Genomic DNA, 13,741 nt, shown 5'->3' with positions numbered 1-13,741 from the left:
GCAATTGGCGCTCAAAATTAAGCAAGATCAAGGAGGTTCAAAGGGCAAAGATAAGGCTGTCCCAAATCTGCAAAAAGGTGGACAGCCACCTAAAAAGAGTTTTCGGGAGATCCAGAAGGGAGGTAAAGCTGAAAATACCTCATCTAAAGATCATGGGCCAAAGAAGAACAAATTTGGCTTGACCCCCGAGCAAAGGGAGCAATATGCTAAGGAGGGAAATGTTTCAAGCACATGTTTCAACAATGCCCTGACCGCAAACCAAAGCATGAGGACAAGCAAACCAAGGCAAATGTGCATGCAGTTCCCGATGTGCAGGGAAACACAAAACATGATGGAAAAGAGCGGATGGTATACAAAGCATGGGGTCAAATCAAGAATCAGCCCACCTTATTTATATTTGATGATTGTGCAACAGATAACTTCAGATGGCAGCTGCCTTGGGTATTGAGGTTGTGAACATGGGACCTCAAATTGAAGCAGAAGCTGCCTTTGTTGGTAAAGAGGTGCAGGTTACCCCACTAATAGGGAAGTTGCACATACATATCCAGGGTTACCTTGATCATGAGCATTTCTTGGTTGCACCACTTAATGGATGTGATGTATTGCTTGGCAAGCCATGGCATCATAGGCTTGAGCCCCGCAAAGAGTACAAGACAAACATGATTTCTTTTATGCATAGAGGCCACATGCATGTCATTGATGCCGGCAAGGAAGGGGATTCCATCCCACTTTTATCTCACATCTAGATTAATAAAGCAATGAAAAAGAGTCTTTCTGCGTACTTGGTTTTTGTTCGTGATAGCATTGAACCAAGTCATCAAAATGTGGATGCTTTGACTCACAATAGGCTGAATTTCCTTCATACATTCAAAGATTGTTTTACTGATGCATTGCCACGTAAATTACCTCCTCAAAGGCCCGAGGATCATCGCATAGATCTTGTGCCAGGCAGTTCTCCACCTAACAAACCCGCATACCGTGTGAGTACCGCACAACAAGAAGAGATCATGAAGCAGGTTAATGAGCTTCGAGAGAAAGGTTTGATTCAGCCAAGTTGCTCACCTTATTGCTCTCCCGTGCTTCTTGTTCAAAAGAAAGACGGGTCATTCCGCATGTGTGTGGATTATAGAGCTTTAAAAAAGCTCACCATCAAAAATAGATTTCCAATCCCACGTATTGATGACATTTTGGATAAGCTTGATGGCTCGGCTTGTTTCAACCGTCTTGATTTGAAGAGTGGTTATCATCAAATACGAGTGGTGCCACAAGATGTCCACAAAACTGCATTCAGGACAGCTTTTGGATTATATGAATTTTTGGTGATGCCTTTTGGTCTCACCAATGCTCCAACCACTTTCAACCGTCTTGATTTGAAGAGTGGTTATCATCAAATACGAGTGGTGCCACAAGATGTCCACAAAACTGCATTCAGGACAGCTTTTGGATTATATGAATTTTTGGTGATGCCTTTTGGTCTCACCAATGCTCCAACCACATTCAATCGTATGATGGATAGGATATTCCGACCCCATCGCAAATTCACAGGTGTATTCTTTGATGACATCTTGGTTTTCTCCAAAATGAGCAAGAACATAGGACTCATTTAGTCACAGTATTCGAAGAGTTGCGGAAGTATAAACTTTTCACTAATGCCAAGAAAAGTGAGTTCTTTCTTTCAGAGATACATTATTTGGGTCACATTGTATCCAAGGAGAATGGATCCTGCAAACATAGAAACCATTCAGAATTGGCCAGAGTTGCAAAATGTACATCAAGTACGTAGTTTTCTGGGATTATGTTCATACTATAGGCGTTTCATAAGGCATTTTGCTATGATAGCCACCCCTCTACATGATCTCACAAAGAAGAAAGCCACTTTCAAATGGACTCCAAAGGAGCACGATGCCTTCTTGCAACTCAAGCATGCTATTATACGTGGACCCATATTGATTGTTCCCGACTTGCAAAGGTCATTCATAGTGGAATGTGATGCTTGTGGCGATTGTATAGGGGCTGTCCTAAATCAAGAAGGTCATGCACTAGCATATGAGAGCCGTCTTTTGCATGATGCTGAGCTTCATATGGATATCTATGAGAAAGAGCTCTTGGCTGTAATTCAGGCCTTAGAGATATGGAAACATTATCTTCTTGGGGCTGAATTTGTAGTCAAGACAGATCATCAAAGCTTGAGATACTTTCTATCTAAAACAAAGCTTTCGGAGAAGCAGATGAGAAGCAGATGAGAATGGCAAACTTTCTTTCCATGTTTCATTTTCAGATTGTACATATTCCGGGAAAGAAAAATGTAGTGGCAGATGCATTATCCAGGAGGCCTTATGTGACTGCAGTTTCAGTGGCCTCTCATGGGGACTTATCTGCCATGCGAGATTTGTATCATTTGGATGCTGATTTTTGCCATATATGGACTGATTTGATGGTTGGTCACTCGCATGCCTCTTATGTGATCAAAGAGGGTTATCTTATGAAGGATAACTGTTTATGTGTGGTGAAGGATATGCGTCCAAAGGTTATGGAGGAATGTCACGCTCCACCTTATGCTCGTCAAAGAGGTATCATGCCTACTACACGCATGATTGAGAGAGATTTTTTTTGGCCAAGCATGCATAAAGACATTGAGGCATATGTACGTGCATGTATTACTTGCCAAAAGGTAAAATTTGACAGGCAAAACCCTCCAGGTTTGCTTCAGCCATTACCTATTCCCTCGCAGCCATGGGAAAGTATTACTATGGGTTTTATTATGGACTTGCCTAGATCCCAGCATGGGAATGATGCTATTTGGACCATTGTGGACAGGTTTAGCAAAAAGCAAGCTCATTTCTTGCCCGTCAAGAAAACCATTAAAGTTGATCATATGGTGAAGCTTTTTCTTGCTAACATCTTCAAGCATCATGGTATGCCTAAATCCATTGTTGGGGATAGAGATCCCAGGACTACGAACCTCTTCTGGAGGGCTTTATTTGATAACATGGACACTAAACTTGAGTTTTCATCAGCTTATCATCCCCAAACAGATGGCCAAAGTGAAGCTGCAAATTCAGCCATGTTGGATTTGTTGAAGTGTTATGTGGCAGATCAAAAGACTGCATGGGAGAAGTATCTTCCACTTGTTGAGTTTGCCTACAACAATACGGTCCATGCCTCCACGGGAAAGGCCCCGTTTGAGATTATTTATGCCAGAGTGGTCTTGCCACCCATCCTTCGTACAAAGGATGAGATTTTTGCAGCTAATGAGTATGTGCGTGACTTGGATGTAGCCTTTGCTCAGGTACGGACAGCCATTGCAAGGTCACAAGATAAGCATAAAATGGCTGTTGACAAGCATAGAAGGGACATGCAAGTCAAAGAAGGTGATTGGGTTTTGCTGAAATTTGAGAAAGCTAGGCTTCGGAAGAGGCCAGGATGAGAAGGATCATATCCTAAGCTTTCTCCTCGCTATTATGGACCCTTCAAGGTGATTCAAAAGATCAATGAAGTGTCATACAGGCTTGCTTTACCTAGTCATTGGAAGATTCACAATGCATTTCATGTGAGTCTTTAGCGGAAATATGTCGGTGGGCCAGATCCTGACGAGCCTGTCACAGAAGATCTGCCACAGATTGATGAGCTTGAGGAGCTTGAGGAGATCCTCCAGCCAGAACAGATTGATGAGCTTGAGGAGATCCTCCAGCCAGAACAGATTGTCTTTCACAAGGAGAGAAGGCTACCTGCAGCAGGAAAGCTTTCCAGGAGATACCTTATGAAGTTCAAGAATTATTTGCCCATTGATGCAAAGTGGGTAAATGAGGATTATTTTGTTGACTACCCACAATTGTTGCAGGCATATCTTGAGGCTTTTCAGTTGAGGACAACTCTTTCCTGGGGGGATGTCACCAATTGGCCGACCATTTGGTCCATCTCCAGATTTGTGTCTCGTTCACTTGAGGCCAAGCCGGTGTCTCATGTGAAGGGGCCAGTATTTTGCATAACATGGACGGGAGCCAGACTGGTGCCACCCGTGTATGACCTGGACTGTGTTCTATCCATGGGATTGTCACGCCATGGAAGAGCCAATATTTGTGCCGTGTCTTGCCTATGGGATTGTCACTCCATAGGGAGGCTCGTGCCTAGATCTGTGTCTTACCTATGGGACTTTCACTCCATAGGAAGACCGGGATTTATATTTTCTGTCGTGCCATCACTGTGCCCGACAGGAATGTTTAGTACTTGTTTCATGAACGGGAGATATGTCCATGATACTCTTTGCACATGCATTCATGTTTCGCATGCTTGAAACTGTTTTCGTGTGACTTGTATTCTTGTGTTTGCCTGTTTGACGTGCCACTTACTGAGCGGGGACGCCTGCCAGTGAGTCGTGAAGTTTGCTCTGTCTTCTGACGAGTTTTGTTGCGTGTGAACAGGTGGTAAGTGCATTCCATTTGTTTATTTTATGGCATTATTTCTAGCCTTTGTTTTTTATAAGGTTGCAGGTCCACACTCATTAATGAGTGGGTGGCCTCCCCAATATCTCATGGTGTCCTTTTCTAGGGTGGACACTCATTATGGGCACCCACTCTTGGACCATGGTGGGGAGGGGAGTCCTCCCTTAACCGTATGTGGGTGGTGGTGGGTGCATGGTTACCTAACCAACCCCCCCCTTTTGGAAGCCTTCAACTGGCCGCCCCCCATGCAAAGGGTGAGAGGGTGAGTCGGCCAGCTGTACGTGGTCGGCCACCTTTGCCCGCAAGCGACCCTCTCCACTTTTGCGTGCAAGCAACCTTCCCTTCGCTTGCCCACAGGCGGCTGCGCACAAGTCATTCTTCTATTGCCCGTAGGTGACTACAACGAAACGACTGCAACCCGTCGACGACTCGTCTTTACTCTTGCCTGCATGCGGCTGCCCTGGCGCCGACCATCTCTCTTGCCTTGCAGGCGGCTACGCACAGGTTCCCTCATCTCTTGCCTTGCAGGCGGCTGCACACAGGTCTTCTCTCTCTTGCCCACAGGTGGCTGTACTCACAGACGACCTTCTCTCCTGCTTGCGCACAAGCAAACTACACAACAGGCATCTCTAGCTCCCCATACTATCGGGTAGCTGCTGGCGATCCATCCTCTATCCCTCAAGCTGGCAGCAACAGCAATAATTGAGACTTCTTTTTTCAAACGTGGGTGCCTAGTACTACTGAAGGCCATATTCATTGTTTTACAAGGTACATCGATTGAGACTCAAGCAAAGGTCTTTGGTGTAAATCTTACATGGGATATTCACTGCTGCTAACACCCGTTCGGTGCCAGGTAGTCCAAGCTTTTGGAGAACCACGGTCCATGGGTGCCGAGATCGGGAGAGCCAGGCATTAGTACGGGAGCGCCTGTTTGTGCATGGTCCTAGAACACCAGTGGGGCGCTCTTTGCGGATTCCAGTGAAGGCACGGGACCGTAGAGACTAAACTTCTTCAAGTGGATCGCTCTTCCTCAAACGTCTACTTCAAGTCTCTTGTTTGGTAATTGTATTCATTTCAGTTGTACATGGACATCATCTGGTTCATTGAACCCATGGAGCATTGTATCACTTAAATACTCCCAATAATATATTATATATTGAGGGGGGGGTCGGCCCATTCCGGCCCCAGTGCTGGTGTCCATTGATCATCATTTCATCTCAGTTTTTCAGTTGTTATTGAGTTGTCCATTTATATTGTGATATTTAAGTTGTGCGATTACGCGTGTGGGTGTCCAACGGAGTCTCCTCCCACTTGACGGGATCGGTTTCAGCATACGAGTAAGCTCAGCGCTTGAGACTATGGACTCTTCTTCCTGCATTTTCTCTTTGCCATCACGGGATGGCTGTCCCACATATTCATGTTCCCTAGTGTACATCACATGAGTCTGCTCATCCTGTAAAGAATTGAAGATATGCATTTCATTGTGTCCGTCTCTTGTGTTAGCATCTCCAACATTCATTGTATGGTTGTCCATAGTGTTCTAAGTATAGAGATAGCTAGCGTTCACGGTGATCGTCTTCACGATAGAAGTGAAAAAGAACAATATGCTCTGATACCAATGTAACTTAAATACACCAAGATTTAATGGACAATATGCTCAATACAAGAAGTAATTACCTGAATTGACAAGAGACGCACAATGAGCTGGAACGGCCGACCCCTCCCTCAAATAAAGTATATTGATCTTGGGAGAATCAAGCACATAGTGTCAAGGGCATTTCTAACCAGATTTCCATACCAATGCATATAAATACAGTATTGCAAACAATGTGGTTGTCTGTGTAGACTTGCAACTCACACGACTCTCTCAAGTGCCCATGTTCCTTACCATCTGCTCTCTATTGTTCCACCAACACATGGTAGCAACAATCTGCAAGAGAGTATGTAGGACAAGAGAACACTACACATGGTATGTGATCTTCGAATCCAGTTCCTCCCTCTTGCTACTTGCTTCCATATTTAAGCATAAAACCTTACCAATTGCAAGTAGAGTCGATGACAAAGGAAGTCTTTGCATGGAGGTGCTTGGAATGGTGAAATCTTCGATTTGTCTTCATGACAAAAGTCTTCAAGAGGATGAAGGGAACCTTGGGAAAGCTTCCCCTATGGTTCGACTTGAGAAAGGAAGACTGAAATTAGGATTTTCAGCAAAAAGACCAAAAATTACAACAAAAATGAGATTTGTTTTGCTGAATTTCAGTCATTGGGAGTGTGTGGGAGAGTGTATAGCACCTGGAAACACTCTTGGATGCTTGGAAAACACCCTAGCAAACTTGGATATGGAGTTAGGAAGGAGAAAGTGCAGAAAATACAGCCAAAGAGGCCTCATGAAGGAGGCGTCTACTTCTAGAGAGAGAGGGAAGAGTGAGGTGGTGAGTTGTGCACTCGAGGTGGCAGGTGGGTGCTTTGTGGTGCAAGCTAGAACGGACACATGGCTGGTTACTCCCTTTGTACAAAGGAGACAAGGTCTGGGCGGTGGACATTGGGTTTTGTCCACCTCGGGACATGTGTGTGTGTGAACACCGGGCTAGTCATAATTTATAAGTGAGTTTTAGTCGCCCAAAACTTAATGAAGTGTGTACACAGTCACTTACAAATTAGCGCTAATTCCTAAGGCTAGGTTTATGACCAATACTTACCACCTATCACATGCCTCATAACCATGTCAATAGACAGTTTCACATGCACAGTTTACGAGCGGGCGTCCTCTTACCCGGAACTACACATTGGTCAAGCAAGCAAGAAAACATCATGCAATTTCAATTGCAAGCAAGCACATAAAGATGCTATGCAATGCACCATTGGTATGGACAATCCCCGTTCATGAGACTATAGCAAAATAGATGTGCTCCAAGCAAGTACATGAGGTACCAGACCCAATGGAACACCAATCCACCAAGCATTTCCAGGCATGTACACAGAGGCACAAGCCCCAATGGAAAGCCAATTCCACAATATCACATGAGTGGCATCAATCCCCGACATATACAACTGCCATGGACAACCAGTCCAATCTACATATATGATGAGAAAGCACGAGTGGACCAATTGGGTGGCCAAATGGTGACACCTTGACTAAGAACTACCTACAAAGATTCGCTTCTGACTCCAAGGGAAAAAGATGGAGTTATCCTTACTTGTGTACTACTTCCTTTGCTGGACTCTTGAGCTCGTTACGCGAACCGCGCTGTAATACCATGAGAAGAATGCAGGGGAGTAGGTGAGCTTGAGCTCCTTGTAAGCTTTCTTCTCCACACACACAAAAGAATAGACAAGCACACAAGCGAGATGGATGGCTGAATTCTCTTCGATTATCTTGTTCAATTCTCTACAACAATAACATAAAGATAGGAGTACATACTATAAAGAAAAGTACTCTATTGCTAAAACATACAAGGTCCATAGTGTGAACCCGACTATATATATGGCTAGCACTATAACTATGCCATAACTCTAGTAACCAAAGTTTCTATTATACAGCCCATAAACCACTGGCGGCATATCAATCATAGTCTCACCAACCATACTAGTGGCATAAGTGTGGAGGTGTCATCTTGGTGTGTCATCCACACTAGTTGAGCTCGATATCTCAACATTAAGTGACCACACCTACTCCATCCTACATGCCATGAGCCCCCGACCCAGAGAGCACTGAGGATCTCCACCACACAGAGAAGATAGATTCACGAGATTCTCTGACAACATGACATACCCTCACCATAGCCACATCTGCCATCAAGAGGCTTATAGAATCATGTTTCCATTTTTAGTCTGAGGCATGGCATACTTATGCTAGAGAGCTATATGATGCACCATGACAGTCCCCCCAGCCCCCCTCCACTGGGAGCTAGACCGGCTAGCAGCACCTTTTTTACTATGCGGATGGTGCTAGATGCGATAGACAGGTTACAGAATGGAAAGGCACAGGATCATGATGGGCTAGTTGGAGAGCACTTCCCATATGCACGAGACACTTTGGCTCCGCATCGTACATGTGTTTGGCTATTTGATACGCTCGTCACACCGACCCTCCTGTACGGAGCTCCAATTTGGGGGCCCAGTATACATCACAGATCTCAGAGAGGGACAGATGAGCAATGGAGGCAAATGGAGAGACCACTGACTATGATGATTGCCCGCATGATTCGGAGAAAATCATCAGTACCACATGAGATTGTTCGGGCTGAGCTAGGTGCCCCACCAGTAGTAACCGAGGCCCTATTCCGGGCAGTTACCTTTTTACAACGGCTATGGGAGCTCCCTCAGCAGAGGTGCTCTCGTTTGGCATTGACCTCATCCATACAGTTGGCAGAGGATGGAGATACTCATTGTTGGTATGCTCAGATGAGATCATGGTTTGACCTACATGGTTTGCGGATAGAGGCACTAAGCACCCTTTCAGTACAGTCTGGATTGTCCATTTTTGGATCTCACCCGCTCAGAGCAAAACCGTGTGATCACGATGGATATCATCAGAGTGGACACAGAGAGGACATGGACTAGTCCCCCTTGAGCCCTTGGGCACGAAAATGGCTCATTACAAGAGCCATTTTCTACACCTCTCATCGGATGATTTTCTCACCCGCCCCGCGTACATGGATGTACACCTATCACATGGGATACGTTGTGCCATTGGACAGATCCGGACCTCATCACACCAACTACGGATTGAGACAAGGCGATATGTGCATCAGATCGTGGATGACCGCATTTGTCAGCTATGCTACCAGGAGGTAGCGACAGAGGAACACTACATTTGCCGATGTACAGTCTATTATGAGATCCGAGGGAGATATCAGTGGGTTTTGGGCCGTTACGCAGGGTCATAGAGTTTGAGGATCACAGATGCCTGGGATTGTTTCTACTTGAGCTCAGGAGACACAGAGAGACCCTCTTGGCAGACAGGAGGCCGAGCCATGATGTACCTAGACAGAGGACCCTGATAGATTTCTTCGGCACCAGCACCAGCAACCCAGCCCACACACCTCCTGATACCTCCTCCATTGGGCCATTAGGGCACCGACCATGCTCCCAGGGAGTCACCACTAATACAGCAGTTATCTTATGTCGTGCTCGTCGGCCACGCCCACCAGGATCCCGACCACGGCATCCTCACCACCATCGCCAGATCAGAGCCATTATTGCTCGGCATCGGAGGCGCCTACCTCGCTTCTACGACCTCTCCATTCTAGACAGCCCCATGGCGGAGATACTTGATCTAAGGAAAGGGCAATACTTCAACTGCTCAGCATACATGGATCTACCTGATATACATTTTTCAGTATTTTCTACTCAGTATCATCTCGGAGTCTTACAATTCTGTTCTTATAACTGTAGGACAATCAGTTTATTGTACTTTTTAGTCTCATTTAGTTGTTCTCTTTGATGAGACACCAACTTCAGATGTACTCTCAGTTTTGGTCTCATAGGCCACTATGGCCTCTTAGAGACGTTAATATATCATTTCATTTCTCTCACACACATACCCCTACACCTACAAAGCAATAGTTAAAAATATGCCGTAAGTACAAAGTATAAGACAATGACCATTCGTTGGAACGTTAAAATATGATATGCCAAACATCCAAAAGTTTTGGAAAACAAACCTTGGTGCTCATGCCTGCAACAGCATCCACGGCAGCATATGCCATCTTTTGTCCTGTAATTTCTTTCACCCTTGATCTTACATCTGCGAAGCGCACGCCCTTCATCAAAATTCACAATTCTCAAACCACCATTCAGTAGCATGCACATGCTTGCATACATGTAGGGTGCACAGGTGCATACCCATCAAAATGACAAAGAAGAAAACCACAATCAAAATAACATATGTAAACAAGCCCATAAAACAAAACGGAGACAGGAAGGCAAAAACAAAGATGGAAATGTATTTGGGTGAACAATAATAGATAAAAGCACACCTTCTGTCTGTGAATTAATAACTTCATCTGCACCAAGAGTCTTCAGTTCTTTTCTCCATTCTTCCCTTCTTACAACGTTAATTGTTTTTATGCCAAAATGCTTTGCTAGTTGTATTATCAACCTACATAGCAAGCAACACAAATTTTAGGATCCTTACCTCCAAACAGTCGGTCACGAAGCCTTGTGTTTTCTAAAGCCATTTTTCACAAGTATCCATTCCATAAAAGGCAGGAAGAAGCATTATATGTCCATAGAGTGCCCGCATGAAAATTTATAGAACATTGTTGTCTTACAAGAGAGAAGTTGGACTAGTCAATAATACCTCTACCTTATTGATGCATGTATGTATGTGTGCAGAGTTTCTCCCATGCTGGAGCTCCTAGGATGATTACCACTCCAGCCATATACTGTTGTACTCACTGTCACTTTTGTACTCCGCCATATTCATGTATTCATGTATCCATGTACTCATGTACCCCATTTTGTCTAGTAGCATTAGCTTCCCACTCTCCCTAGTTGCTGCTTCCAGATGCTCCCTACTAATGTATTGTAGGGCTAGATACTTACCTTCAGTCCTTTCTTTTCTTTTCCAGATAGTGTATCAGATGTCATATATGGTTGTAACTTTGGTCTCATAGGCCGAGTTCGGTCTTTTGGAAGACGTTAATAAAATCTTTCTTTCTTTCTTTCTTTCTCTCGTCCCATGCCATGTGGAGTGCGATTGACCAGATACGGGTTTCATCCTGCCGCCTCAAAGTGGAGACGGGTAGAGCCGCAGAGCTCATACGGAGATCCAAGGAGGAGAGGATCTGGCGACTATCCCACCCAAAGGTTGAGACAGAGGAGCATTACATATGTCACTGCCCAATATACTATGAGACCTGTGAGAGGTTTCACAAGCCAAGCCCGGGGGACTAATGCCTAACACACTTCTGCATGACCATCAATCTAAACTTACACATTTAACATATTCACATATGCTGAAAAATAATATCATATAAATAGTACACCACACTGGGACCGGAACAGCCAGCCCCTCTTCGACAGAATTCTCTATTCCTCAGGAGTAATTTTTCAAACAAAGGATGTGGGTGCTCAGCACCGGAATTTTTCCAAGTAAAAATGATTTCCAATCAAAGAGAAATTGTATTTGTGAGAACATTGTCCCACAACCATAGTTGCCATGAAACGTTTTTCAAACATATGAAACTCGTTTCAAACGTTTGAAATGAGTTTCAAAGCTCTCATTTTTTTTTAATGAATAAAAGATGAACCCTACATTAAAATTGTACCTACGAAGTACAATATCTTTTTGTTTGTTGCGCCGTCTTCATCTGTACCCTCACACTTGGGTTTTCCTCAAGAGTTGTGCCCTGGCTCAACTGTGGGACTTGTGTGGCCCGCTATTCAGGTTGGTTTCTTCCAATTTTTATGATTTTGTGCAATTTCTTTGTAAATTTCAGATTCTAAAATTTGGGCTTTTTGCATCAGCTTGCCCCAAATCTCTCCCCTCTTTTGGCAAAATGCACAGGGCAAGGGATACTGTGTGGACCCATGTAACCCCCGTTGGTTGATACGGGGGTTCAGGCACAGATAAATGGAAATGCAAGCACTGTGACAAAGTATGAGGTGGTTCTGCAGTCAGGATAAAAGCCCATTTCTCGGGATTGAAGGGGAAAGGGATTGGTCCGTGTCCTAGAGTCCCTGCAGATTTGAAAGCCTCTCTTCAACCATGGAAGAGAGAACAAGAGGCTATGCAAGGAATTGGGGGTGGTGGTGATGATACCCAAGATGATTCAGAGGATGAAAGCAAGAGGGCCAGGATGGAAGAGGTTCCCGATATGCAGAGTTAGGTTGATTTGCCTAGTTCCAACACCATTGGTGCTGGGGCCAGCTCCGCCCCTCAAGCCCACAAGACTTCCTTGCCCACCAAGCCTACTTTGAAGAGGGAAAGCCTCAAAGCAGGGTTTCAGAAAACAAAGTTGTTTATTCAATGCGTGCTGTCATTTCACATTTTGTGTACCCCACGCTGGAAGAAGGCCATGAGAGCTATTAGCCGCATTAGCATCTTCCCCTCATGGGGCCCCTTTCACGTGTGGCGGGTACTATGAGTCCTCCGACTACCTGCCAGAAAAACATCTGGCTCGGTTTCGCCGGTATCACCTACGGCTCTCATCCCAGATGTCCCGGAATGCAGTAAATCGGGATGCTTTACGCTCCACACACTTAAAAAATAAGAAAACTAGTGTGCAATTAGAGATGGAGCCTCTCAAGAAAACTTAGCAAAAGTATGGTTGTACAATTTTATGTGATGACTAAACAGATACACGCAAGAGGAATGTCTGCAACATCTTAGTGTCCTCATGTAAGGGCACAATGTTCTTGCGTGCCATTGATGCTTCGGTTCCAGGGACAGTTGTGACAGGCACTTTCATTTGGGGACATTTGTGCCAAGCTTTATTAGAGATTGGCCCTCAAAATGTAGTACAAGTGATCACAGACAATGGATCAAATTGTGTCTATGGACAGAATGTTGGAGGATGAGTTCCCACAGATTGTGTGGACACCATGTGCAGCCCATAGCTTGGACCTCTTGATAGAGGATGTCGCCAAGGTGGGGTGGAATTCCGACATCTTCAACACATCTCGGAGCTTGGTAAAGTTTGTCACCAAGAGACCAAAGGTCCTTGCCATGTATCGTGCCCATAGTGATTTGGAGCTATTGAAGCCCCCAAAAACCAAGTTTGCTTACATGTTTAATGTGGTTGAGAGGCTAGTGAGTCCAACTAGGACCACTCTGCACAATTGTGTGCACAGTCATGCGATAGAGTTGGTGGGATGAAGCCAAAGGCACTTGTGAAGGCAACTCAGCCCATTTATAGTGTTCTCCGCATAACAGATATGCAGGGCAGCACCCTTGGACTCTTATACGAGTTCATGGACCGCATTGGAGAGGCACTTGACCACAACACATTGTTACCTGCTGCGAGGTATAGATCTGCTGCTTGCTTTGCTCAATTTATTTCGTACATGGTGCCATGTGGTGCTCACTGCTACTTATAATTGACTTTGATAGGGTCCAGGACATCAGAGAGGTTTGGAACCGTAGATGGGGTTGGTTTCACAGACCAATCCATGTGGTTGCCCATATACTACACCCTCTTTGGCGGAATGAGGAGCAGTATAACAATGAGGAGTTGGAAGAGGGTTGGCAGGAGTATATCCAGAGATGGACAAGAGGTGACCTTGCACTCTTGAGGTAACTTGAGGACGAGCCTCTAGTGTTTCGCAATGGGAGTTTCACTTCTGGGAGAGAA

At 44.9% G+C, this 13,741-nt stretch overlaps 1 protein-coding gene across 1 annotated transcript in view; it reads right to left on the bottom strand.

Annotated features, from left to right (window-relative positions):
* Positions 1 to 13,741, bottom strand: part of LOC147616684 (uncharacterized) — a 166,703-nt gene that overhangs the window by 50,107 nt on the left and 102,855 nt on the right. Inside the window, exons 3-4 of the mRNA XM_086777765.1 lie at positions 10,424 to 10,545; positions 10,109 to 10,191 (exon numbers count right to left, since the gene is read on the bottom strand). Coding sequence (XP_086633891.1) covers positions 10,109 to 10,191; positions 10,424 to 10,545 — 205 coding nt within the window. The remainder of the gene's footprint in view (positions 1 to 10,108; positions 10,192 to 10,423; positions 10,546 to 13,741) is intronic.

Source organism: Cibotium barometz, chromosome 38 (genome assembly GCF_041138505.1).
Source record: "Cibotium barometz isolate CiBa-2024 chromosome 38, ASM4113850v1, whole genome shotgun sequence".
Classification (NCBI taxonomy): Eukaryota; Viridiplantae; Streptophyta; class Polypodiopsida; order Cyatheales; family Cibotiaceae; genus Cibotium; species Cibotium barometz.
Note: the sequence above shows the minus strand (reverse complement) of the source record. Positions and strands in the feature narration are given on the sequence as shown.